At 39.6% G+C, this 27,207-nt stretch overlaps 1 protein-coding gene and 2 long non-coding RNA genes across 6 annotated transcripts in view; 1 reads left to right on the plus strand and 2 right to left on the minus strand.

Annotated features, from left to right (window-relative positions):
- LOC130928931 (gastrula zinc finger protein XlCGF57.1-like) overlaps positions 1 to 19,319 on the minus strand; it is a 34,787-nt gene extending 15,468 nt beyond the window's left edge. For all 4 annotated transcript variants that reach the window (XR_009066755.1, XM_057855754.1, XM_057855755.1 and 1 more), the window contains exons 1-2: positions 19,049 to 19,319; positions 5,419 to 5,808 (exon numbers count right to left, since the gene is read on the minus strand). Coding sequence is in view for 3 of the 4 variants with exons in the window: in XM_057855754.1 (XP_057711737.1) it covers positions 5,419 to 5,808; positions 19,049 to 19,055 (397 nt within the window). In the remaining variant the exon portion in view is untranslated. The remainder of the gene's footprint in view (positions 1 to 5,418; positions 5,809 to 19,048) is intronic.
- LOC130928980 (uncharacterized) lies at positions 15,423 to 19,039 on the minus strand. Its single transcript, XR_009066777.1, has 2 exons — positions 17,789 to 19,039; positions 15,423 to 17,304 (listed from the first exon to the last, which is right to left on the minus strand). It is a non-coding gene; the product is annotated as an uncharacterized LOC130928980 (long non-coding RNA).
- LOC130928987 (uncharacterized) lies at positions 15,692 to 17,169 on the plus strand. Its single transcript, XR_009066782.1, has 3 exons — positions 15,692 to 15,982; positions 16,048 to 16,098; positions 16,498 to 17,169. It is a non-coding gene; the product is annotated as an uncharacterized LOC130928987 (long non-coding RNA).
- Positions 19,320 to 27,207: the final 7,888 nt, after the last annotated feature.

Consider the following 27,207-nt stretch of genomic DNA (forward strand, 5'->3'; position numbering starts at 1 on the left):
GTCAATACCGTTAAGGTCAGCGTCAAATGCAGACCCCAGAACCCAGAGAATGAACCGGAAGCAAAGAACCAACCCTTTCAACAAGAAAGGTCCTTTGGACATGAACATGGAAATCAGGAGTCAAGGTAAGTATAGCGTGTACTACAAGAACCCGTATGAGACCACCGTCCAAACCACGAATAAAAGCCAACCTGGTTGTAAGAACATGGTCCCTAGTATTCATATAACACCAGAATCATTAGTAATAGACACATATTCATTTGGGATGACAATCATCAATGACCCAAAATTACTCTTGGAACTGTGCATGTAAGTATTACAAATCGTTAATTGCTCCAATCTTGAGCAACCTGAGCTGTGGCTGTGGGTAGTCTATAGGTTCTATTTATTTTAATTTTATTTAAAATATTTTTTTGTTTATTTTAGCATTCATGTTCCAATTTGCAAATATTTTCTGAAAAATAAAAAAATCCCGAAAAAAAGTTTTTTTTTTTTTTTTTTAACCCTTACCTCTCAAAATAACACATTTTGGAGCTATAAGTGCAATACCGGGATACCGTAAAACCGCGGTATTTTTGCTCACGGTTATCGTACTGTCAAAATCTCATACCGGCACACGCCTACACGCAAACAATCAAATCTGATCGGACGGGTGATTTCGTTCGCCTCGAGAGGCCAGTAAGGAGCTGGGTCCCAGACTATTATCAGAGTGTTTGAAAAATACAGGGAGAATAGTTTGTCATCATGTGCACCACTCTGGACTCAGTTGTCTCAGTCAGTTGTCTCAGTTGTCAATTGTCTGACTTCCTGACATGTAATCAGCAGAGATAGTTAGCTCTAATAGGTTCAAATGCACGTTTTTTGGAGCATAAAAAAAAGGGGGAAAAAAATACATTGATGCTATAAAAAACAGTAATGCAACAGAAAATTGATCAGATCTTAAAGAGAAAGGAAATCGTTGAAGTGACTTATTTTATTTGCTCTGTTGGGGAGGTTCAGAACATCTTCAACTTGTATTTTGCAAATCATTACAAAAATATAATTTTGAATGAAAATCAGTTTTTTTGGTTTGTATGTGCTATCGGAATACCACTTTCATCCTTGGAGTGTTCGTAATGGGTGTCATTTTAAAGCTATTCTTAGTGTTGAATCTATGTGAGACTAACACAAGAAATCTTTATTTACATTTCGAACATGACATAATTTATTTTTTAAATGTTCACCGGAAGTACGTTCTCGAAACCGTAAGCTTTACACTTAAGTTTTAAGGGGAAAAAAGTGCATTTCTCTTTTCGTCATGCATGTGGTGTAGGTAGGATTGTTTTTTTTTTTTCCCCGCATGGTTTGCAAATGCTGTAAATCAGAGAATTTTCATGTTTGAAGTGCCTCCTTTTAAACGCAAGTTGCGTTTTGGAAAAGACTGCCAATGCTTTTGTGTGCAATAACTTTTGGGTCAAACAAACCTTATCTTCATTAGTAATAATTGTAAATAATACTAAATTTTGATGGGTATGAAGTAGGGCTGTCAAACGATTAAAATTTTTAATCGAGTTAACCACAGCTTAAAAATTAATTAATCGTAATTAATCGCAATTCGAACCATCTCTGAAATATGCCATATTTTTGTGTAAATTATTGCTGGAGTAGAAAGATAAGACACAAGACGGACATAAACATTCAACATACTGTAGATACAGTGGGGCAAATAAGTATTTAGTCAACCACCAATTGTGCAAGTTCTCCTACTTGAAAATATTAGAGAGGCCTGTAATTGTCAACATGGGTAAACATCAACCAAGAGAGACAGAATGTGGGGAAAAAAACAGAAAATTACATTGTTTGATTTTTTAAAAAATTATTGTCGAAGGACACCAGAGACAAAATTGTAGACCTGGACCAGGCTGGGAAGACTGAATCTGCAATAGGTAAAACGCTTGGTGTAAAGAAATCAAATGTGGGAGCAATTATTAGAAAATGGAAGACATACCAGACCACTGATAATCTCCCTCGATCTGGGGCTCCATGCAAGATCTCACCCCGTGGCGTCTAAATGATAACAATAACAGTGAGCAAAAATCCCAGAACCACACGGGGGGAGCTAGTGAATGATCTACAGAGAGCTGGGACCACAGTAACAAAGGCTACTATTAGTAACAAAACGCGCCGCCAGGGACTCAAATCCTGCACTTCCAGCCGTGTCCCCTTGCTGAAGAAAGTACACGTCCAGGCCCGTCTGCTAGAGAGCATTTGGATGATCCAGAAGAGGACTGGGAGAATGTGTTATGGTCAGATGAAACCAAAATAGAACTTTTTGGTAGAAACACAGGTTCTCGTGTTTGGAGGAGAAAGAATACTGAATTGCATCCAAAGAACACCATACCCACTGTGAAGTATGGGGGTGGAAACATGATTTGGGGCTGTTCTTCTGCAAAGGGACCAGGACGACTGATCTGTGTAAAGGAAAGAATGAATGGGGCCATGTATCGAGAGATTTTGAGTGAAAATCTCCTTCCATTAGCAAGGGCAATGAAGATGAGACGTGGCTGGGTCTTTCAGCATGATAATGATCCCAAACACACAGCCAGGGCAACAGGAGTGGTTTCGTAAGAAGCATTTCAAGGTCCTGGAGTGGTCTAGCCAGTCTCCAGATCTCAACCCCATAGAAAATCTGTGGAGGGAGTTGAAAGTCCGTGTTGCCCACCGACAGCTCCAAAACTCTAGAGGAGATCTGCATGGAGGAATGGGCCAAAATACCAGCAACAATATGTGAAAAGCTTGTGAAAAGTTACAGAAAACGTTTGGCCTCAGTTATTGCTTACAAAGGGTACATAAAGTATTGAGATGAACTTCTGGTATTGACCAAATACTTATTTTCCACCATGATTTGCAAATAAATTCTTTAAAAATCAAACAATGTGATTTTCTGTTTTTTTTCCCACATTCTGTCTCTCATGGTTGAGGTTTACCTATGTTGACAATTACAGGCCTCTCTAATATTTTCAAGTGGGAGAACTTGCACAGTTAGTGGTTGACTAAATACTTATTTGCTCCACTGTACATTTTAACTAACTTGTATAATTTTAACTTATTAACTTATGAATTCTGTACGTTCTTTTCAATACAAAGGAATGACATCATGTAGACTAGAGTTGACACAGTGGCTGAAAATGGCGAAACTAAACTAAAAAAAAAAAAGTCATGCAGTAGCCTATATATTTTCCATCCATCCATCCATCCATCCATCCATCCATCCATCCATCCATCGGGTTGCGGGGGCAGCAGCTTTTAATTTTTTAATTTTATTTTTATATACTTTTTTATAGCAATTATTTTGTTCTTGCTCTAATCTTGAGCAACTTGAGCTGTGGCTGTGGGTATAGTCTATCAGTTTTATTTATTTTAATTTTATTTAAAATATTTGTTATTTTTTGTTAATTTATTTGTTTCAACATTATATTCATGTTCCAATTTGCAAATATGTTCTGAAAAAAATAAAGTCCTGTTAAATTTTTTTTTAACCCATACATCTCAAAATAACACATTTTGGAGCTATAATTGCCATACCTTGACACCGTGAAACAGCGGTATTTTTGCTCACTGTTATCGTACCATCAAATTCTCCTACCGGCACATGCCTAGCTGTGACCAATTATTATTATAATTGGTCACCCATAACAGGTATAAAATAAAAAGTTGTACTGGATTCGCTTTATTAGTCTTTTTTCCCCTTTCACAAATGTAAGCAGCAGCCTGACAAAGCCATGATGGCAATGATTTATCCAAGTATGTAAGCTCCTAATATAAATAGCATATAATTATTTTTTTTAAATGGATTGGTAATGGAATGGTATCAGTATCAGCCGATACCGCACAGCCAGGTCTCGGTATCGGGGCCAAAAAAATGGTATCGGTGCAACACTAATTTTCATAATGGGTGTCATTTTAAAACAATTCTTAGTGTAGAATTTGAAGTATGTGGGACTAACATCAGTAATCTACATTTTACATGTTAAACATGAAATGCTTTTATTTTGAGATGTTCACCAGAAGTACGTTTGCCAAGCCGCTTACCGTAAGCTCTGCACTCAAGAGAAAAAAAATGCACTTCACTTTTCGTCATGCAAGTGGCAGCCATGAAAATGGGACAGGGGTTAAAAAAGTGAGAAGGGTGCGGAGGAAATATGTTCCAGTACACTATACCAGTAGGGCTGTCCCAAACGACTAATATTCTCCCGATTAGTCAGCCGACTATTTTTATGATTAGTCGACTAATCTAATAAATTTTATTTCCTTTTGTTTTTTTACTAATTTAGAAATTAACTTTTTGATGACGCTTATTGATTCACAAAAACATTTTGGAACACTTAAATTCTTTATTAAAGTACAAATAAACACGTAAATAACAACAACTCACAAATACAAAATGACGTCAAATGCTGATAGCATTAACTAGTGCAAAAGAATGGAAAGTAAAGTCTGAACACTGACTTCGCCTTTCCAACATGATTCAAAACAATTCTTAAAACGCCTACCCCCCACCCAAAAATGTTCTCCTCGTGTCTACACAATTCATGTAGGTCACCCTTTTTGACTTCAAAATGGCGAATTTCACCGAAAGGTGAGAGATTTTCATGCCTGAAGTGGTGTCAGCAATGGATTCTTTTTTTACGCATTGTTTGCAAATGCCGCAAGTTTTCATGTTTGAATTGTCACCTCTTAACCACAATTTTGTGGTTTAGAAAAGACTGCCAATGTTTTATAACAGGCTAGGTTAAAGTTACAAAGTTAGTTAGCTCAGGGGTTCCCAACCTATTCCACTAAGGCACACTGTGGGTGCAGGATTTCATTCTTACCAAACAAGATGACAACACTTTTTCCCCAATCTGGTGTTTTACAAGTGCAATCAGTTGATTGCAGTCAGGTGTGGCTTGTTTTAGCAGAAGCCTCATTGGTTCAACTGTCTCTGCTGGATCGGCTGGAACAAAAACCAGGACCCACAGTGTGCCTTGAGGACTGGGTTGAAAACCCCTGAGTTAGCTACATTGTCTTTTTTTTCCATTAGCCTAACACAGCCATGCTAACCTTTAACAATGATTGAGATAGATATTTCTCCCTATTTTGTATGGCTGAACTTTAATTCTACGGCGTGTTGATGACCAATAAACATCTGTGATTGGAACTGGAGTCTAATGCAATCAACACACACGTATGCCGAGTGCACGCAGACACAAATGTATGCACATGTAAACCACAGCTGGGATAGTTAGCGCCCTCATTTCTATTTACCGTGCGATAAATTCACTTATTGCATATGGCGACAGGCTTAAATGTGTTGCACCTTAAAGTGCCGATGTCAAATTGGTCAGTCATATCATCAAACAACAAGGCAAGACTAAAGGTGAGTAACTTAATACTCACAGAAGCGCGAGTGTGATGTGGTGTCGTCGCTATCTGAAGGTCGAGCATCTGCTTGGAATCCTTCTTTTGAACTGCTGTTGCTGCCCCTCGGAGGCTCCGCCCTTTCATTGGGCACACTCGGACCTCCATCTTCACCCTTCAAGGGCTCATCAGTCCACTTCGGGATGTCCACCAACTCCACTTTAACATATGGTGGGTCCTCCTCCACCTCCTCCTTTTTGACGGGATGAGGTTGCTTCTGGTCCTCAATGTGGGGGTTCTCCTCCTGCTCCTCTTTAATTTGGACAAATCTGTCCCCCACCTTCTTAATGTATGGCGACTCTTCCACCTTCTCCTCTTCTTTAATGCGAGCAGACTCCTGGCATTGAGGACCCTGTGCTTGACTGTTATCTGCAAGACCAAGACCATAATCACACATGGGTCTAATTTTATTTCTTCATTTGCCATATTCTGTCCCCAAAATAGTTACTGCTTCAGAAATATTCCTCCGTGACAATTTGTATTTATTCGTATCTTGTCAGCCACTATGACACAAAGTAATTCAAATTGCTTGATATTACATTTTAATAACTCAGACACAAACATAAGTAGGGATGACCCGATCGCATATTTTTGCACCCAAGTCCGAGTCACCTGATTCTCAGAATCTGCCGATACAGAGTCCCGATCCAATACAGAAAAAAATGTTTTTTTTGTTTGTTTTTTTGCACAAACGTTCCAAACATGTTACTCTCCCACTGTGCTGTCTTCATCATGTGTATTATCTTTAAACAACAATAATGTAGAAAAACTCTTGTCTTTATAAAATGCTTCATTGAGTGAGTCTACAAACCCTTTGACGCTCACGCTGCAGAGAACAGCCTCTCACTGACACAATGAGTTGCCACAGCACATTTATGTAAGTTTAACAATGACTGACAGATTTGTGCCTTTGATCGTAGAGTTGCCAAGCTTCTCTGGCAAGATCAAATTTACAAACCTGTCAATCATCATTAACTTTCAGTACCAAACACAAGCTGACAGTTTGGGGAACTGCTTAACAGGAGGGAAGAGGCTGTGGCGGTGTACGAGCATGAAGCAGAAATATTAATGTATACTGGACTGTCTCAGAAAATTAGAATACACAATATTCTAATTTTCTGAGACAGTCCTGTATATTGTTCTATGTAAAGGACGTCAGCCAAGGTCGGCCCCCCACATTTTTACCACGCCAAATCTGGTCCCCTTTGCAAAAAGTTTGGACACCCCTGCTTTAAATGGTGGATTAATGTACAGGACTGTCTCAGAAAATTAGAATATTGTGTATTCTAATTTTCTGAGACAGTCCAGTATATTTTTAATTAAAGTCCCGATCTTTTACACCCAATTATAATCCTCTGAAAAATGGCGCGATCAGCTTCATTTACGATGAAGTGATCAGGACACTTTGTTCCAACAAACGATTGACATACTTTTTATATAAATTTGTGTCTGATGTGGGGGCAACTTCACAGAGGTGATGTACACCTATGAACACCTACAGGTGAATTTCATGGTATTGGGTTGCCCACCTCGCATTGCCGAAATTGTGTATGACCCACACCGCCTAATCACGTTTCCTATCGACTTAGCATCCCCCCTCTTTCTCCTCTGTCAGCAAGCCCCCCACATTGTGTCCAGGGGTAAATATAACTAGACAATTATAGCACAGGTAGCATAGCCGTTTGATAATGTGTATTTTTGTTGCTGTTTGTGGAGTTGTCCCGACTTGTCATCGATGACGTAAATGCATTGACGAGCACAACATCCCGTCGACGGTTAATGAAGGGTTAAAAAATATATGCGTGGAAAGTGGAGAATGGTGGCCACTCGGCATGCAAGCGGGGAGAAGGGCACAAAGCCAAAATGCATACCAGAGTGGCCAAAACATTGACTTATTGCAACGAAACAAAGGAGGGTACACAGTTATGTCCTGTCTTTTCAATGCCCAGCTTGCATTCCAGGCTGTATGTCGGCCATGAATGAGAGGCTACAAATCGATTATAAATCGATTATTGATGAAACCTCCCCCTTCCCAAGCTATTAGCTGCTTTTAATGTTCCGTACATTACTTACAAAAGTTTGTACAAAAGTACAAAAAGCTTCTCAGGCTTAAATAAACGACTATTTCAGTATCAGGTTAACAGTTCGAAACAGTAAATAAAATACTCAAGTCCCCATTCTGTATAAGCAGCTTTAAACTACATTCAATTAATTTAATGTTGTGAATCAACCGTTAAAGTTGTTAAAATTGCTCCCGTTATTCCATAATTTCCCTTCTGTTTACTTTCGACATGTGAAAGTTTTAAAACTGTTTTAAAGTTAGATTCAAGTCAAGATTTGGCCAATTTAGGAGTATTTTAGATAAAAAGTTAATAGGTTCGCTTGGAAAGTTCGCGACAACAGCCTTCTAGGAAAGTCTACGGCTTTAAGATTTATGCTGTTTACTAACCCCGGCAAGTCTGTCATTTTGCATCGAGTTTAGTTAGTTCAAAGTCGATTGTCATATGCTGGTGTTGTGCAGTAACGAGCAGAAGTGACTTCTGTGGCGTTTGTTAACTTTCTTTCTTTCTTTCTTTCTTTCATATTTCTCAGAAAACACCCACACGCACACACTAAATATCATCAAATAGCAACCTAGATGTGCTACGTTAGATCCCAAGCCATTAGCTGCGCGAGCCCAGCGTGACGCGTAGTCTATATACTACATTGATGAATTAAAAACCGCCATGAATGAATGGAAGTTAAGCTGACCAAATCCATCCATACCAGTGACTATAGATAATCCTGCAAATATTGTTAATTCAGTACGTGACACAGATGGACTCGGACCACAAATAGGATGTTTTGCTCATGTGGTAAACATAGCTGCTACGAGAGTAATAGCAATCCACAGTGTGCCCCACATCACTTTACAAACAGTAAAGATTGTTCTCAGCACTATTACGCAAAATTTCTTCAGATCAGTAAGAAGTAAACATATAAATATCAGCACTAAAATGCTTTTTAATATGATGGCATTGTTATTTTTGCTTGTTAGCAAATAATAAAATATAAAAAAAATATATAAAAATAACAGTTGTATTTTACTATATATTGAATTGTATCAAAATCGTACCGAAACGTGACTTAACTGTATCGCCGCATCCCTTATAAATGTATATATATATATATATATATATATATATATATATACACATATATTTTTTGCAAACAGAGTGGTATCGGAATGGTATCAGCAGATACTGCACAGCCAGGTATCGGTATCGGGCCCAAAAAATGGTATTGGTGCAACACTAGTTATTGAAAGGCTTGCTGTCCTAAAATTGCCAGGTTAAGAAAGTTGTCTAATGGTCCAAGACCACAAAAGTCTCCTCGCCTGTTGCAACAAATGTTTTATCTGCTGACAAAGCACCATTCCGTTTATGTTTGTTTTCGTTAGTCATAGACATGATAATTTACTTGACAGGTCACTTGAGGTATTCTCCGCACCCCGCCCGCCCGTAGGGGGCTATTCATTTATTAGAAGTAGGTGGGAATGACTATCACATATGCCGTGTTTGGAATTACCTTGTAAAAGTACGAAGTCTGGAATGCATACGAACAACAAGGATGATGTGATTAGTTCAAGGATTCAAGATAATTATTATATTTTCCATACAACGCATTCATTTTGAAACGTCGTGGGAAAAAAAAAAAAAAAATCAATGGGAGCCATTGCGCCATTCTTCGACAAATTTATGTAAAATAACTGCCGTTTTTGCCTTTGACCAAAAATCGAGACTGTTATGAGTCCATACCTGTAAAGAATTTAGTGATTGAAGCATTTATTCACAAGAATTTTGAATGGAAAACGCCCTTGTGGCAGCCCCCTTATCATAACAAAGCTAACGGACTAGCTTAATTCTTCAACAGATTTAATTCAGTGAACTCAAACTGCCTGTTTTTTTTTATTGCTTTTAACCATGAATGGAGACTGTTTTACGCCCATATTTTAAAAAATCTGGGATTTAAGCATTCACCAGAAGTTCAATGAAAAAGGCCCTTTGCTATGGACTTGTGGTAAAGCGGCGCCAGAGTGAACTTAAAGACGAGCCGCACATTCGCCATTTTTATGTGAAGTAAATGCTTCCTGCACGGTTTCTTTTGCTTTTAACCAAGAATCGAGACTGTTTTACATCCGTATTTACAAAGATTTCAGGGATTTAAGCATTCATTCACAAGATGTTAAACGCAAAAACCTCATTGCTATGGACATCTCCGGCGTGCCGGTGTTGTTGACGTGTGGGCGCTTCCGTCAGGGGTGACAGTTCACGCAGGGCGGCTATTTTTCGCCACAACACCGGATATTTACAACGAAGTCCGCAGAAATATTGTTACCGACTTGGCTGCTACGAACAACCTCTCTTTGACAACGGACAGCTGAATTGACATGATGAACATTGAGCGGAAAATTAAGAGCGCTGTGCTTTAAACTCGTCCTGTTTATGAAAGTCGATTGTCATATGCTGGTGTTGTGCAGTTATGAGCAGACCTGACTTCTGTGCCATTTGCTAACTTTTTTAATGCGCGCGCACACACTAGATATCATTAAATAGCAAACTAGATGTGCTACGTCCCATGCCATTGGCTACGTGAGCCCAGAGTGATTATGGGACACGTACTCCATATTAGGGATGTCCCGATCCAGGTTTTTGCACTTCCGATCCGATACCGATATTGTTTTGCACTTCCGATCCGATACCGATACTGGCCGATACCGACCTATCTGAGCATGTGTTAAAGTTTAAAGTTATTTAGCCTCCTTACTTAGTTGTCAGACTCATGTTGAAAAAGGTTTTAGTACTCTTGATAACAACTAGCCAGCTGAATTAGGCGAGTTTGAATAACACACAACGGTTGGTAACAAGAAACTGACCTGTTTATTCAGTGACAAACACAAAACATTATAAATAACAAACAGAAATGGCATAGTCAGTCAGTAAAACGTGCAAATAATATTGTAAACTGTCTTAAAAAAGCAAAACACACCAACAACCTCAGTGGAAAATCCCACAAATCCCCCAAGCAATTAGATCAGACATGTCCAAAGTCCGGCCCGGGGGCCAAATGCGGCCCGTGGTCGGATTTCATCCGGCCCCCAGCCTCTGTCATAAAATCAATAACGTCTGGCCCTCACACAGACTTAATAAATTGGTCAGCAGTACTGCTACAAGCATATGAAGTAGCTTACACACTAAATTCTGCTCCTCATTTACCTACTAAAAGGGAGCAGCACTCTAAGCAACATTACCACATGTGACTCTTTACTCCCAATTTTCTAAAATGGCGACAATCAACAACAACAAAAAGTTGACTGCAACGGCTGGCACTTCAAGGATAGGTGGAACCTGGGCTATTTCGTCACTAAAATACGCAACGACTGTGTCTGCCTCATTTGGAAAGAGACAGTCACTGTTTTTAAAGAGTTCAATATGAGGCGATATTACCAAACAAGACACGCTGACATGTACGACAAGATTACAGGGTAGATACGTAGCGAGAAATTGAAGCAACTTGAAGCGAGTTTTATTTCACAGCAGCAGTATTTCGCAAGAGCCCGAGAGTCGAAAGAGAACGCTAGTTGCGAGATTGTTGAAATTATTAAAAAAAAGAAAGGAAAAAAAAAAAAAAAAAGTAGTCCTGCAACGATTAATCGATTAACTCCAGTATTCGATTAGAAAAAAATATTCGAACTAAATTTTGTTGCTTCGAGTATTCGTTTAATTAAAGTGGCATTGTAATGGTTGATTTTAAAAGTGTTTGCATTTAATTTTACTGATGAGGGTGGATTCAATGCCCTCTGGTCTGCCTCTTTTCACATGGCTGAATCCAACTGCTCCCTGTTAAGACCAACATAAGCTAAGTTTTTGTTTGAGCGAATGTTTTTTTAATGCATTCTTAATTTAGTTTGTAGGTATATTTAGCCGTTTTTTGTAGGAATATGTGTCTGAACCACTTGTTAAGAGCATTGTAAAAAAAATAAAAACTTTAGCATTTTATAGCATTTAAGCTAGCAGACTTTTTCTATCCAAGTTAGCCAATTGTTCTTTTGTTGTACACAGATCCTCATTTTAAAAAAAAAATTGTCGTTTGAGGCTCAGCTCAGGTGTTTTAATTTTTCATGTTCCTTATGCGATTACTCGATTATTCGAACTAACTAGTGCATGGATTAATCGACTACTAAAATATTCGATAGATGCAGCCCTATAATAAAGCAAATGTGACACACAGAACGGCTTGCTAAAATTTGCTTAAATATATCGTTCTACGTAAAGGACGTCAGCCAAGGTCGGCCCCCCACATTTTTGCCACACCAAATCTGGCCCCCTTTGCAAAAAGTTTGGACACCCCTGAATTAGATGCTTTTAATGTTTCGTGCATCAGTTACAAAAATTGTATAAAAAGCCTCTCAGGTTTAAATAAACGACTATTTCAGTATCAAGTTAACATTTTAAAACAGTAAATAAAATACTCAAGTCCCCATTCTGTATCAGCAGATTTAAACTACATTCATTTAATTTAGCAAATTAACTGTTAAAGTTGTTAAAATTTCCGTTCTGTCTACTTTCGACATGTGAAAGTTTTAAAACTGTTTTGAAGATAGATTCATGTCAAGATTTTGCCGATTTAGGAGTATTTTAGATAAAAAGTTAATTAGGTTCGCTTGGAAGGTTCACAACAGCCTACTAGAGAAGTCTTCTGCTTTAAGATGGGGGCTTTTTTCAATACTTCAATGTTGCTAACGCAGTCGAGTCTGTCGTTTTGCATCTAGTTCTATAAACATATGATATCTATTATCTCCAGTAAAACGATGTTGACGTAGTTTGTAGCGGCTGTCAGCAGCAGTAAGGTATTCTTGTGTTTTTTATCCAGCAGCATGAGTTGAGCTAAAGCCGTGAGTTGAGCACTGGCATTACCCGGGTCTGTGAAAAGCATTATGTTTACTTTCGGGACGCAATGCGGTCAGTTTCTCATTGCGTCCCGAAGACCGCGCTGTGTATTAGTTCCGCTTTGCTTGACATATTTCAATAATCGGAATTTGGATGTTTGTGATTCGTTCTCGAATCTTCCACGGCCGAATCGCGTGTTGGATGGTGCGTCTTTACTCAATGGCTTGTCATCCAGAATGAATTCTTCGGCAATGATTCCTGTTATTCCCTGGGCTTTGGGACTGTCGAGTGCCAGTTTGTCACGCATTGCAAAAGTTTCTGCCAGTGTTAGTTGCGTAGGACCTTTCTTTTTGTGTTCGGTTTTCTTAACATACTCCTCATATTGTTCGTGGTGGTATTTCGCTAAATTCTTGATTAGATTGGTTGTATTAAAACTTCTTACAGCTTTACTACTACGCTTGACTTTATTGTGGCATATGTTGCACTCTGCCTCTTCGTCTTTTTCGTCCTTTAAGGTGAAATGATCCCACACAGCTGACATTTTTACCGATATTCTCTCGGTAAATTGGGAGACGGTAGTGTAAATGTAGTGTGTTGAAGGTGTGCCGTAAAATGCGGATCGGATTTTAAGGAAACATAAGCAAAAACTGGAATGGATTATGTGAATCGGTGCGCTGGTAACCCCGGACCGGATTAAAAAAAAAAAAAAAAACGATCGGAAATCTGGATCGGAATTTTTCCGTGTTCCGATCCGATGCGCATTTTTTTTGCCCATATCGGCGTCCCATCCGACATCTCTCGTCCAAATACTCCATTGATGAATTATAAACCGCCATGACTGAATGAATGGAAGTTAAGAAGGCCAAATCAATCCATAGCAGTGACTATCAATAATGCTGCAAATATTGGTAATTCAGTATGTGACACAGATGGATTCGTACCACAAATAGGATGTCTTACTCTTGTAGTAAACCTAGCTGCTAAGAGAGCTGTAGCAATCAGCAGTGTGCCCCGCCTCACTTTACAAACAGTAAAGCTTGTTCTCAGCACTTTTATACTAAATTTCTTCAGATCAGTAAAAAGTAAGCAAATAAATATTAGGCAATATTATACCATTTAATTTTTGCTCGTTGGCAAAAAAAAAAAAAAAAAGAAAAAATACAATTGTTTTTTTTGTTTTTTTTTCCAGAGCATTAAATGTATTGAATCGGATCGAAAATCGTGTCCCCCGTATCGAAAATCGTACCGAACCGTGACTTAAAGAGCATATGACACCAGAAAAAAAGTCTTAAATGGCATTATTATGTGAATTAGAATCATATTTTGAGACGATTCGACTATATACAACAATTTAGCAAAGCGCAGATGACGAGAAATTAGTCTTTTAATCTGCCGGTTAGCCACGCCTACCATTATAGGGCTTTAGCGTCCCCAAGCGGTAGACTGGGCTCATCGCTTTTACTATTCAGCCCATTGAGGGGGAATTGTTAAGAACGAGGAAAACGCGACGAAGAGAGCCGCAAAATGTCATTGTTTCAGTCTCTCTACTCCAATATTTTTACAGGATATTCTTTTTATCCAAGTATTTTTCCCCAATAGCTATATAAATGGCTTGAGAAGGACCAGTCAGCCCGTCGAGGGGGAACTATTCACAACGAGGAAAACGCGACGAAGAGAGCGGCAAAATGTCATTGTTTCTGTCTCTTTACTTCCATATTTTTACAGGATATTCTTTTTATCCAAGTATTTTCCCCAATTGCTAAATAAATGGCATGGTCATGACAAATAACAATCTTGTGCTAAATGGAATATGAAATAATAAAAATCCATTTATTCAAGACGACATGGCAAAATTACTCCATAATGGTCAAAACTGTCGACTTCACCTTTACTGTCGCACCTCCCGAACGATATTTTATGACACCTAAATCGGACATATGTCATTTCCCTTCCCCGGCTTCGGAGAATGTAAACAAACCAGAAGGAGTGACAGCTAGCCGACATGCTAACCCGAACCGAGGGATGTTTCAAAGTCTTCGAAGTGGAAAACCACACGTAACTAGCCTGGATTATTTGACATGATGACCCGGTTGTCGATTGTCTTCGCGGATCGGCAAACCGCCCGGCGGAGAGCAATTTACAGTTCGTTCCCGGGAGGAGGGTGGCTGGACTTGTTGTGCAGCTAACGTGCTAACAGCTAACTGCTAATGAGCATGAGGAGAGCTTTTTACATGCCTATCAATGATCAAACGTAAGTAGTCCTTTATTTAAAGGAATTTTGTAGTGTTTACTTTGTAATCACTGTATTCGTATTTGACATAATACAAAACAAGATGTTTACTCACTTCCTCGTAACTCCAATGGTCCCACAGTAAATATCCACGGTGAATGGGAACCTTTTGAAACTCCAAAAAGGCGCATACGCCTCTCCCGCACACAGAATGATTTTTCTGCAGCCGTTTGGCTGGCGTGATGCGAAAAATAAACGTATTAATCCTCAAAATCAGCTAAATCCTTCGACCTCATACACAACAGTACACTGTAGTGTGAAGAGGACGTCTTCTACCGTACACGTCACAGCGCCCTCCTCCTCAATGCAAGACCGAAGTCGGAAGTCACTCATTTTCATGGCGCGGGATTCAAAAAACTAAATAAATATAGCGATCGCTTCCACACACATCCAAGCAGTCCATATCATTCAGGGGCATAAATTACAGCGTGTATTATGAAATAAACATGCTTTTTCGTGTCACAGGCACTTTAACTATCGCTGCATCCCTATGGAAGACCATTGCAGAAGCTATCAGGGGAAGAGTTTTCATTTGCCTAAATGCTTAAGTTATTAAGTGCATTTTTTTTTCTTGATAAACCATTTGATTTATTCTGTGTTACTGTGCAGTATTAGTATTGTCTTTTACATAAGAGGCATGGTCTATTGTTTTTAGTTGTGATTTCTTAAAAAGTTTTTTTTTAATTTAAGAGTAAATATTTATCGCGTTTAAATGGGTGTACTTGATCTATTAATATATACTGTATTCTCACCTTGTTATTGTAAATTTTTATTTTTTTTTTTAAATGGGGGGGCAATAATATCGCATATCGCAATAGTTTATGAGATAAATTATCGAACACTAAAATTTGTTATCGCGACAGGCCTACTTGAAGCGCTGGCAGATAATCTATTGGAAATAAGTGAAATTAACACTCAAAACTAGTTTTAAAGGGGAACTGAAGAGGTTTTCAGATTTCGCTCTTAAGTGTTTTACTCAGTTGAATTGTATTAAATGCGTCATTCGCTCTCTCAAAAAGTCACATAAAAAAAATAATAATAATAATTGACCGCGTAGTTTTTGAGTTATGGCCATAGCAACACCATAGCAACGAGGGACGCGCCGTCCTGCCGACCCCTACCTCGTGACGTAACTTCCAGGAAGCCTCGCCACCACTCTGAACACGGAAATATAGCACCACGCTATCCTCGCCATATATTGCAAACATTTTCTGGGTTTTACTCGCGGGATTCGTCATGCCATCTCGATGTGTAGCAATATGAATTACTCACAGGAAGACTTGAGACTCTAGGAGTGGTCCAAAAAAAAACTTCTCCTGCAAAGGTTTGGACCGTTTTTGTTAGCATGCATCCAGGTCCCCAATCGGCTCATTGTTTTCATCATTTCAGCCACGACAGCTTTGAAAACCTACAGCAATGCAACCTTGGTTTTCCAAAGACGTAAGTAGAACATTAATGGCTTTTTTTTTTTTTTTATATATAAACGAGGGGGACTCCTACTGTCAGTTTGTTGAAAGCGACATTTTTTTTTTTCTTTTTTTGCTGTTGGCCTGTCATAAGTAGATAGGTTGGCTGACATGTCGTCTACTCATGTGATTTTATTACTATATCAATAGGTGTTATGTAAATTCAAATGTCCCCAGCACCAAATAGGTCCTTGGCTCGTTGTTTTTTTATATTTCAACATTAAGGTCTGCCTATTTGAAGAGGGAACGATAGCATCAAATAGATGCTGCTACGACTGGGGCATTATTATTTGATCACCAAGAAATTATTATTAAATTAAAATTAGGATTCATCCAATATTTTCATGCTGCTGTGATTTTTTTTTCCCTCCAGGAAGCCAAACATAAAAAATTAAGTGGCGGAAACCCTCAACACGATGAAAAAAGCGTTGCAAGTCAGTTGCCACCCAGTTTCCCAAAATCAAGAGAGAGTGGGTCGAGTCATATGATGACCGAAGCGATGCGGTGTCCAGCGATGACAACTGAAGAGATCCTATGAGGCCTGCCAGATGCTGAATTTCTTCCGTCTGCGACATCAGATGACGATGATTTAGGAGAAATAAATGTAGCAAATTTTGATGACATGAAATCATAAACTAGTCATATATACAGTACACATTTTTTAAAAGAAAAATCAAGTTACCTTCATATTTTAATGATAATGCATTATCTTTGTATAGAGAACACTTCATGCTACAGAAAAGAGTAAATACATATTTCCCACTGCCATTATCATTTTTCAATGTTGCGCTAGTCCGTTGCTATCCTAACTTTGTGTTGCTTACTAAAATTATGCTCTTTGATGTGTGCCGTTGTGTGCTTGGTATAACATGTTGTGTCACAATCTGACAACGAAAGCTAATGCTGATTCAACATAAACCTGGTATCATTTATTATTGCGGCCTATTGAATATTTTTTCAGAATGTAATATAATTACAATATATTATATACCAATAGAATACATTAAACAGTCAACAAAATGTGTCAATATTGTTAACAATTTATGGTTTTATTTTTTTAATGAAATTCATGCCCCTGTCAGTGCTTCAGCCTCCGCAAGTTTGGCTCTCACGTCTGGGATCTCCTGATGACACAGGCATACTCTTGGAAGGGTAATTACTTGACGGTTTACAGCAACACCTGGAAAATAAAATGGTTTTGTCATTTATTTTGAAATATCAATAACATATCATTCATTTAGCCACATTTGGGCTAGCTTTATCATATTTAGATCGGTAGGAGCTGTCCCATTACCTAAAATCCAGTTTTAGCTATGTGTAGAGCATTCATTTAGCCACATTTGGGCTAGCTTTATCATATTTAGATCGGTAGGAGCTGTCCCATTACCTAATATCCAATTTTAGCTATGTGTAGAGCATTCATTTAGCCACATTTGGGCTAGCTTTATCATATTTAGATCGGTAGGAGCTGTCCCATTACCTAATATCCAGTTTTAGCTATGTGTAGAGCATTCATTTAGCCACATTTGGGCTAGCTTTATCATATTTAGATCGGTAGGAGCTGTCCCATTACCTAATATCCAGTTTTAGCTATGTGTAGAGCATGGAAAAATATACAACCATGTAATCGCATTCTAATAAAAAAATCACGATGCTGGACTTACCACTCACTCTCCCGTTCGTGAAGTGTCGAGCTGTCAATTGGCGTCATGACGCCATCTGCTGTGTCAAGTAAATCGCCGTCATCTGACGCTTCAGGTTCAAACATGTAGGGATTAATTGTACTTCATCTTTCCTGGGAGCCTTTGCCATCGGTAGCGTCACGAAAGAGCGATCCTGAATGGTTACCTTTGGTGGAAATATCACTGACATCGTTGTTGCTGCTATGTTAGCTGTGGGTAGTCTTCTGTTGCCTACGTCACACTTCCGGGTTTGCGAAGGGACCATTAACGGAGTGCAAAAAAACTAAAAAAACGCAAATTATCCTTACAATTACGTGTTGATAATGTCATGGTTGTTTTGATGAACTTGTCCCAAGTTTATATTCATAAAATTACACCAAAATCCGGAAAGCTCTTCAGTTCCTCTTTAAGGAGTTGTGTTTTTGCAGTATAGTAATGTTATATGTTCGGTATGGCTTACTTTTAAAGGCTTTTTTGTACAATTTAGATATTTACGCTGAAAGTAATTGTTGCCAAAAGTTTACCATTGCACAATGTCAGACAATCGGTCTTTATTTAGATGTTGGAATTTACTACTTGTTCACATTTGATGTTGAAAAAAAAAGCAATAAATTATAATTTTGCACAGTAATATTTTCTCTTGTTAATACCTTATAATTTTACATAAATCTTTTAACAGAATTATCGGCTTGACATTCTCGGTTGGAACGAGGAAATTATCGGTTATCGGTTGAAAACTGTATTATCGTGCATCACTATTACCCCAAGCCAGACATGCTGTACAGGTACACTCTGCCAAATAGCATGCAAATATGTATCTGGACTATTCTCCTGACAGCTTGGACATTTATTGGATTGGGGAAAACCCCATTTTGTACGTATTAAATTGTGTTGTATGCCATCTATGCAGTATTTTAAACTGGATAAATTGCAGATTACTATTCGTTGTAAATGTAATTTTACAGATTTGTGTCCAGCAACTATTTTCGGACGTTACTGAAAGGTCATTTCTCCAGTTTTAATTGTTAAATATGTAGAATTACTACATGAGAATAACTTCATTCAAGTGCTTTACATTCAAATTGTTAAGAGACGATCAAAAACAAAAACAGTAAAGCAAGAATAAAAACCACAAATGTGGTACTGCGTGACAGCACTAGTCATACATTTTGTGTCTTTAAACATTCGTATTGTAATGTATAGTATTTGTGAGACCATCGAGTCAAAAGTCAACTTACTCACCTGCCATTTTGGGACTTGATGTTTGCTTGCTCGGCAACGTGTTTATGCCAGGTGCGTTGTCTGTTCTTTGTTAGCAGCTAAACTAAGCTAGGCTAACCTAAGCAGGCCTCGAGCGCCCAAACGACTAGAAGCAGACGCGAGATTGAACGGATTCTTTGCGTGTCCAAAAATTCCTGCCACCTTTTCGACATTACGTCGTGGAACCAAGGAGGGATATAAAGTGGATTATCTTCCAAGCAGGACTCTTCTAAAGCAATCGGACGGCAACTACTTTTTTTTTTTTTTTTTAAGAAACTTTATTTACACAAAAACAAATACACACAATGGGCGAACAATTCACATACAATCAACAGATTTACAACAACAACAAAATAATAAATAAAATGGTCGGGGTCATTTTTAACACAAGCCGTACTGTTTGCAAAGTCTTTTGGTCCTTATAGCTTTGGGATTCAAAGAGGAACTCAAATCGTCCAAATATAAAGAAAACATTTTCCCCAAAACATGAAAATTTGGTCTTTGATTAGCATATTTTACACAGTGAATGTGAAATTTTGGCAATATTAAAATAAGATTTACGACATATCTTTTATCCATTTCTGGCTCTTCAACGTTGAATAGGCCAAACAAAATATGTCTAAAAGCAATTTTCAATGATGGCACAACTTTGGAATTAATATAATTGTTCAGGTCAACCCAAAAGATGTGGGAGTACTCACATGACGTCACAACATGACGCCTCAAGATGCCTCCTTTAGAGATTATTTATCAGGTAATTACCTGGGCTCCTTCTTCCTTAATCCAACTATGATGAAGTCTATAAAATAATCATGACCATGAAGAATTCAAATTCAGCTGCAGCAGATGGAATTTCTAACATAATTCTGAAACACATTTCCAACATTTTCACTGCACCTCTTACCCACTGTATCAACTTATCACTACTCTCTGGAGTAGTGCCTCAAATAGCAAAAATTGCACGAATCACACCAATTTTTAAATCTGGAGGTAAAAATGATCTGAGCAATTACCGACCAATATCTATTCTGCCTACCCTTTCCAAGGTATTGGAAAGAGTAGTCTACAACAAACTCAGTAACTATCTAGACAAGCTAGACATCATCGTACCATTGCAGTATGGATTCAGAAAGAAAAATAGTACATATATGGCAGTACTTGACCGAACAGAAAAAATCCACGATACAATTGACAAAGGTGACTACGGAGTCGGCGTTTTTCTGGACCTTTCCAAAGCATTTGACACTATTAAGACCTATATATTAATTTTAAAAAACTACACCATTATGGGATTAGAGGCCTAGCGCTAGAGTGGTTCAGTAGCTATCTATCTGGAAGACATCAGTATGTCAAGATTAACAATTCAGAATCATCATACAAACTCCTCAATCACGGAGTCCCCCAGGGCTCCATCTTAGGGCCACTCCTCTTCATCCTTTACATTAATGACTTTGTTAATTCCTCATCTGTTTTTTATAAAGTACTATTTGCTGATGATACAAATTTATTCTTTTCCCATAAACATCCCTCTGCACTTGAGCAAATCATAAATAGTGAACTAAAGAAAATAGACACATGGTTCAAATGTAATAAACTCTCTCTAAATATCAATAAACACTTAAAACACTTAAAATGTCACACTCCATCTCCATTTTTAAGAAAAAACTGAAAACTCATCTCCTTGCTATGTATGTTTAATATGCTGTCTTTGAGTAACATTCCTAAGGTATCACATGTCAAATCCGATGTAATCAGAATTTTGAAATTTCCCATAGTTAATTGCATGCATGTGTATGAATGTGTGTATGTGTGTGTTGTTTGACTGGGCCCCTACTAAAAGCTTTAAATAGCTTATTCGGAGTGTCCCTTTCATACATCTTGTCAGATGAACTGCTTGTATATATGACCATGTTCATTCATGTGTGTACCATGATACGATGTGTGAATAAACTAAACTAAACTAAACCACACCTCCGCGCCATATTGTCCGTCAACTCGTCGTGTTGACGCATTACCGCTACGTAAATTCGTCCTATTATGGCGTTTTTCTGCTCGTTAACATTAATAATCAAATGGTGAAGACGTGTGTGGCGGTTGGTTGCAATAACAGAGAAGATAGACGGAGAGACTTGAAGTTCTACCGTATTCCGAGAGACCCGGAGAGGAGAGCGAGATGGACTGCTGCAATTCGACGAGAAAACTGGGCACCAAACGATCACCACAGGTTATGTAGTTGTCATTTTATATCTGGTAAGATGCATTTAATATATATTTAGAGGGTTTTGGGCTGACAACCACAATTAAGATCATTGCGAGGCTAATCGCCAACAACATACATTTTCAAATTCAAGATGCTTATTTCTTCCACCATCATTACATTTTGAATAATATTTAGCTGGTACCAAGTGAAAGAAGCTGGCCTCGTCTACGAATCATCAGTTAAACAGGTGTGTCCAAACCTTTTGCAAAGGGGGCCAGATTTGGTGTGGTAAAAATGCGGTGGGCTACCTTGGCTGATTTACATAGAGCAATATATGTAAACACATTTTAGCAAGCCCTTCTGTGTGTCACATTTGCTTTATTTTTTTTTTTAATTCATAATTTCAACAGTCTCGTCTTTGTGGCGTTCTCTTTCGACACTCGGGCTCTTGCCAAATACTGCTGCTGTGAATTTAAACTAGCTTCAAGTTGCTATAATTTCTCGCTGCGTATCTTCCCTGTAATGTTGTCGTACATGTCAGTGTGTCTTGTTCGGTAATATCATTATCGCGTCACATCGAACTCTTTGAAAACAGCGACTGTCTCTTTGCAAATGAGGCAGACACATTTGTTGTGTGTTTTATTGAAGAAATAGTCCAATATCCACCTATCCTTGAAGCATCGGCCATCGCAGTCAACTTTTTTTTTTATTGATTGTCGCCATTTTAGAAAATTGGAAGTAAAGGGTCACACGGGGTAATGTTGCTTAGCGTGCTGCTCTCAAAGTTTTTCACAGTTTCGTGAGAATAGGCTGATTTTGGATGGACAAGATAGTTGTAGATATCGGGGTAGCAGATGTCAGGCAGAGAGGGCGAAGACAGCGGGTCGAAAATAATCGATTTAGGCATCAAATATGGATCTGGCGAATGGATCGACCGAAGCTTTTCCACATAGCGCCTTTTATGCAACACATCCAATGAGTTTACAGCGTCTGAAAGCACCGGGGCTTCCATGAATTGCACTATAAATTGCACGATAAATTGAGACCATTGAGAATACGGACACAAAATGACGGACAATACAGCGACACGTCATTTTGTGACGTAGGTGAGTAGGGTCTATACCCTACTCACCTACGTCACAAAATGACGTGTCGCTGTATCCGGCCGCCATATTGTCGGTATTTTTTAGACGTATTCTCATTGTTTTCAATTAGTCGTGCAAGGTATAGAGCAATTCATGGAAGCCCCGGTGTTATCTGACGCTGTAAACTCATTGGATGCGTTGCATAAAAGGCGTTATGTGGAAAAGCTTCAGTTTATCCATTCGCCAGATCCATATTTGATGCCTAAATCAATGTTTTTCGACCCGCTGTCTTCGCCGTCTTTGCCTGACCCTGATATTTACAACTATCTTGTCCACACAAAATAAGCCTATTCTCACGAAAGTTTGAAAAACTTTAAGAGCTTGGAGGTTTATAAATGCTACGTTGCTGGTTGGGTGAAACAGGTCCTCGTACACGAAAATTCGGCAGGAATCTTGTGCTCGGGAAGGTGAGTTACGAAATTTTCAATTCAAAATCTTTTGTTCTTGCTAACATCCACTGTCAAGTGTAATGTATTTCATGTCATTTGTCAATGGAGCTAGGGCTTTTAATGTTTATATGGTTTAGCGATAGCACTCTCACTACATACATATATAATATGTAATATGAAGTGCGATAGCACTACTCCAGATTGTCCCTAGTTGAATTTATTTTTTGGCTTTTGACCTCAATAGTGAAATTGTAAATTAATTGTATGACAACTGTCTTATTATCCCCTTATAATTATATATTTTCAGGTAGTTCATTCACAACGTCTGAGTGTATGTTGTCGGCGATTAGACTAGCAATGATCTTAATTGTGGTTGTCAGCCCAAAACCCTCTAAATATATATTAAATCCATCTTACCGGATATAAAATGACTACTACATCATCTGTGGTAGTCGTTTGGAGCCCAGTTTTCTCGTCGAATTGCAGCAGTCAATCTCGCTCTCCTCTCCGGGTCTCTCGGAATATGGTAAAACTTCAAGTCTCTCCGTCTATCTTCTGTTTTTGCAACCGACCGCCACACACGACTTCACCATTTCGATTATTAATGTTAACGAGCAGAAAAACACGCCATAATAGGAAGAATTTACGAAGCGCTAATGCATTAACATGACGAGTATACGGACAACATGGCGCGGGGGAGTGGCAGTGACGTCACGTGACTAGGGTCTATACCGGACGGCAACTACTCTTTTTTTTTTTTTTTTAAATGATACCTTTTATTTATATAGAGCTTTTATATATGTTTTTTTAAAGAGTAAAACCGTGATCAAGATGACACCGGCTGAACTCTACTAGTGTCGAGGTGAGGATCTTCCCGAGCTGGGCTGAGGGAGACGACACTTTGCCATCTCTACATCCATGTCTGCAAAGGTATAGGGGGTGTAGCTGTGGTGTTGGTAATTTTGGTATGTGCTGTTGTCAATGATCTCTTCCGGCTCAGCAGGTGCTTGTGCTGCATTTTGCTTGCTGCATTTTGCTTTTCAGCACTCTTTGAAACCTCTCCATTGTTAGTGGTGCACAAAGCAGAAATGTGAGTCCTCAGGGTGCCCCAGGTTCCCAACTGGTAACACTTTAACTTCCATAGTTGCCTTGAGAATAACATTGAGGACGGCAACTACTCCTCCCCGAGCCACTCACATCCCCTACGTCATGACGCCTGACGCGCACAACACCATTTATTTATTTATTTATTTGTTTGTTTGTTTGTTTGTTTGTTTGTATTTTTATTTATTTATTTTATCGTCCAACGTGAAACGGGAACGCTACTTTTGATGGGCCTCATTTCGTAATGCTCTTTTATGAACAAAATTCAGGCACAATGATTTTGATTAAGGTAAAGTTAATGTGGGAGTCACAACACCGCCCCCTGACTTGTGCAGGTTTCTGTTTGTTTGGGCTATGCGGAGCGCCGAAGAAACGCCATTGGAAAAAAAAATAAAAAATAAAAAAATTAAAAAAAATGCAAAGCTCCCAATAGTGATCATTGTGAAATGAGGCCAATCAAAAGTAGCATTCCTGTTTCACGTGAGACGATTAAAAGTATGCTTTTAAACAAATAAACAAATAAAAAAGCGGTGTCGTATACGTGTACGTCATGCGTCATGACGTAGAGGATGTGAATGGGTCGGGAGGCGGGTCGGATTGGCTCACGGTTTGGCGGGAGTGATGGCAGAGGGAAGTGACGAAGTCGGAAGTGAGATGGAGGGGATGGGATGTCAAACGGCGAACCGGGAAAATGCCGGGTGGAGTAAGGTGGGTGAACGGCAGTTAAACCGGAAAAAGCGCAAGAAATCGGGAAAGGAGACGAGGAGAAGGGAATTGGAGTGTTTGGAGTCGAGTAGTGACGGTGAACGCGGTGATCGAGAAAGACAAAGCGACGAATACAAGGTATTTGTGAAGCTGGCGCAGGAAGGGGCGTCGTTTGGTGAGTGGAACCCGATTAAACTGTCTAAAGCAATCCATAGGGCTATAGGGGAATCGAAGTCGGTAAAACAACTGCGGAATGGATCGCTGTTAATATTGTGCCAGAACGGAGTGCAACAGGGGAAGACACTGCGGCTGACTAGAATTGACGGGAAAGAGGTGATTTGTTCATTGCCGGATGACAGACGCCTGAACAGGGGAGTGATTACTGGAATCCCTACGAGTGTGACTGTGGACCAGATTAAAGAAAATGTGAAGGGGGCTGAGGTGGCAGAGGTCGTCCGATTGAAGGCTAATAGGAATGGGAATAAAGTTGACAGTTTATCGGTTATGCTTAAGTTTGAGGGGGGATCGCTGCCTACTAAAGTGTTCTTGGGGTATTTTAGTTATGAAGTGCGACCATTTGTTCCTCCTCCACTGCGGTGCTATAAGTGTCAAAGGTTTGGTCATATTGCGTCAGTGTGTAAGGGGAAGCTCAGGTGCGGAAGGTGTGCGGGGGAGCATGAGTATGGGAAGTGTGGGGATAAGGCTCGACTGAAGTGCTGTAATTGTGGTGGGGAGCATGCCTCAGCATATAGGGGCTGTGAGGTTAGTCAGAGAGCAGCGGAGATACAAAGGATGCGGGTTACGCAGGGGATCTCGTACGCTGATGCGGCAAAGAAAGTGGGGACAAGGCGACTGGACGGTACTGACATAGCGGCGTTAGGGGATAATGGAGCGTGCGTGGGCGGTGTCAAAATGAATGAAGACTCTCTAATAGTGAGTAAGAGGGACTTCGTTTTGTTTATGGTTGAGGCGATAAATTGTACTGCGCAGACAAGTAGCAAAACTGAGAAAATCAAGATTATTGTTAAAGCGGCTGAGAAATATCTGAATATTAAGGATCTACGTTGGGAAGTTGTAACGGAAAAACTGGCGGGGGAGACTCTGAGCTCACAAGTGTGGAATGGTGGGCCGTCATGTGCTTAGTTTTGATGCAATGGAATGCTCGAAGCCTTATAGCCAATGGCCAGGAGATGAAGAGGTTTGTGGCGGAATTGAGGGTGGAACCACATGTTATTTGCGTCCAGGAAACGTGGTTAAAACCGCAGTGGGATTTCAGAATAGGTGGATATGAAACAGTGAGGAATGATAGGGGGGATAGGAGAGGGGGCGGGGTGGCGACCTTTATTAAAAGGGGTTTAAACTATAAGGTAGAGGAAAAGGGTGCGGGGTTTGAGTCGATTAGAATAAAGCTGTGGACTGGGCTGGGTGTCGTGGATATAATAAATTATTACAATCCGGGCAATAGAATAGATAAGGGGGATCTTGATATGGTGAGGGGACAGAAGGGGGGAAGAGTGGTATGGTGTGGTGACTTTAATGCACATAGCACGTTGTGGGGTGGCAAACATACGGACACGAATGGGGCAGCATTAGAAGACTATTTGGAGGAAAATAATCTGGTGTGCGTAAATGATGGTGGTGGGACTAGATATAATAGTGCATCGAACACTGAAAGTACACTGGATTTGACACTTGTATCAGCCGAATTGGCTGGATTTTGTGAATGGGGAGTACTCAAAGGGACAACTGTGGGGAGTGATCACTACCCAGTTATTTGCAAGATAGGAACTGACCCGTGTGGGATTGGTGAGGTACGACCAATGAAATGGAACTTCGCCAAGGCGGACTGGGATGGGTTCAGGCTTAAGAGTGATGACAGGTGTGGAGAAATTTCAGAAGAAAGGATGGAAAACACGGGGGTATTTAATGAAGCAGTGGTGGGGGCCATAGTGCAGGCGGCGCAGGATACCATCCCTAGGTCACGTGGGAGTACTTACAATAAGAGGGTTCCGTGGTGGAATGATGAGTGTAGGCAAGCAATTAGGGAAAGGAACAGAGCGTTCAGGCTCCTCAAACGGCACCACACAATGGGGACATTATGTCAGTATAAGCAGAAACAAGCAGTGGTACGAAGGCGCATAAGGTCGGCAAAACGTGCATTTTGGGGAGGTTATTGTGATAAAATTGGTAGGGAAACTCAGTTGTCGGATGTGTGGGGCATGATACGGCGTATGAATGGACTTAAAGGGGGCACCGTTTCAACAGTTCTACATGAGGGGGACAAAGCGGTGGTGGGAGCTGAAAGGGCAGAATTGCTGGCTAACACGTTTGTTGGGATTCACAGCATGGGGAATTTGACACATGGAGCTAAAGCGAGTAGGGAGGAGACTCTCAGTCGGTATCCGGGAACTAAAAATAGGAGGCCGGTGACAGACGGGGACTTCGATGTGCCATTCGGCTTATATGAATTGAAGAAAACATTAGCGAACGTGAAGCGCAAATACACAGCACCGGGGAAGGATGCGGTGTGTTATAGTATGTTGGCACATATGAGTGAACAAGGGTTGGGAGTGGTCCTAAAACTTTTTAACAGAATCT

Source organism: Corythoichthys intestinalis, chromosome 13 (assembly GCF_030265065.1).
Source record: "Corythoichthys intestinalis isolate RoL2023-P3 chromosome 13, ASM3026506v1, whole genome shotgun sequence".
Classification (NCBI taxonomy): domain Eukaryota; kingdom Metazoa; phylum Chordata; class Actinopteri; order Syngnathiformes; family Syngnathidae; genus Corythoichthys; species Corythoichthys intestinalis.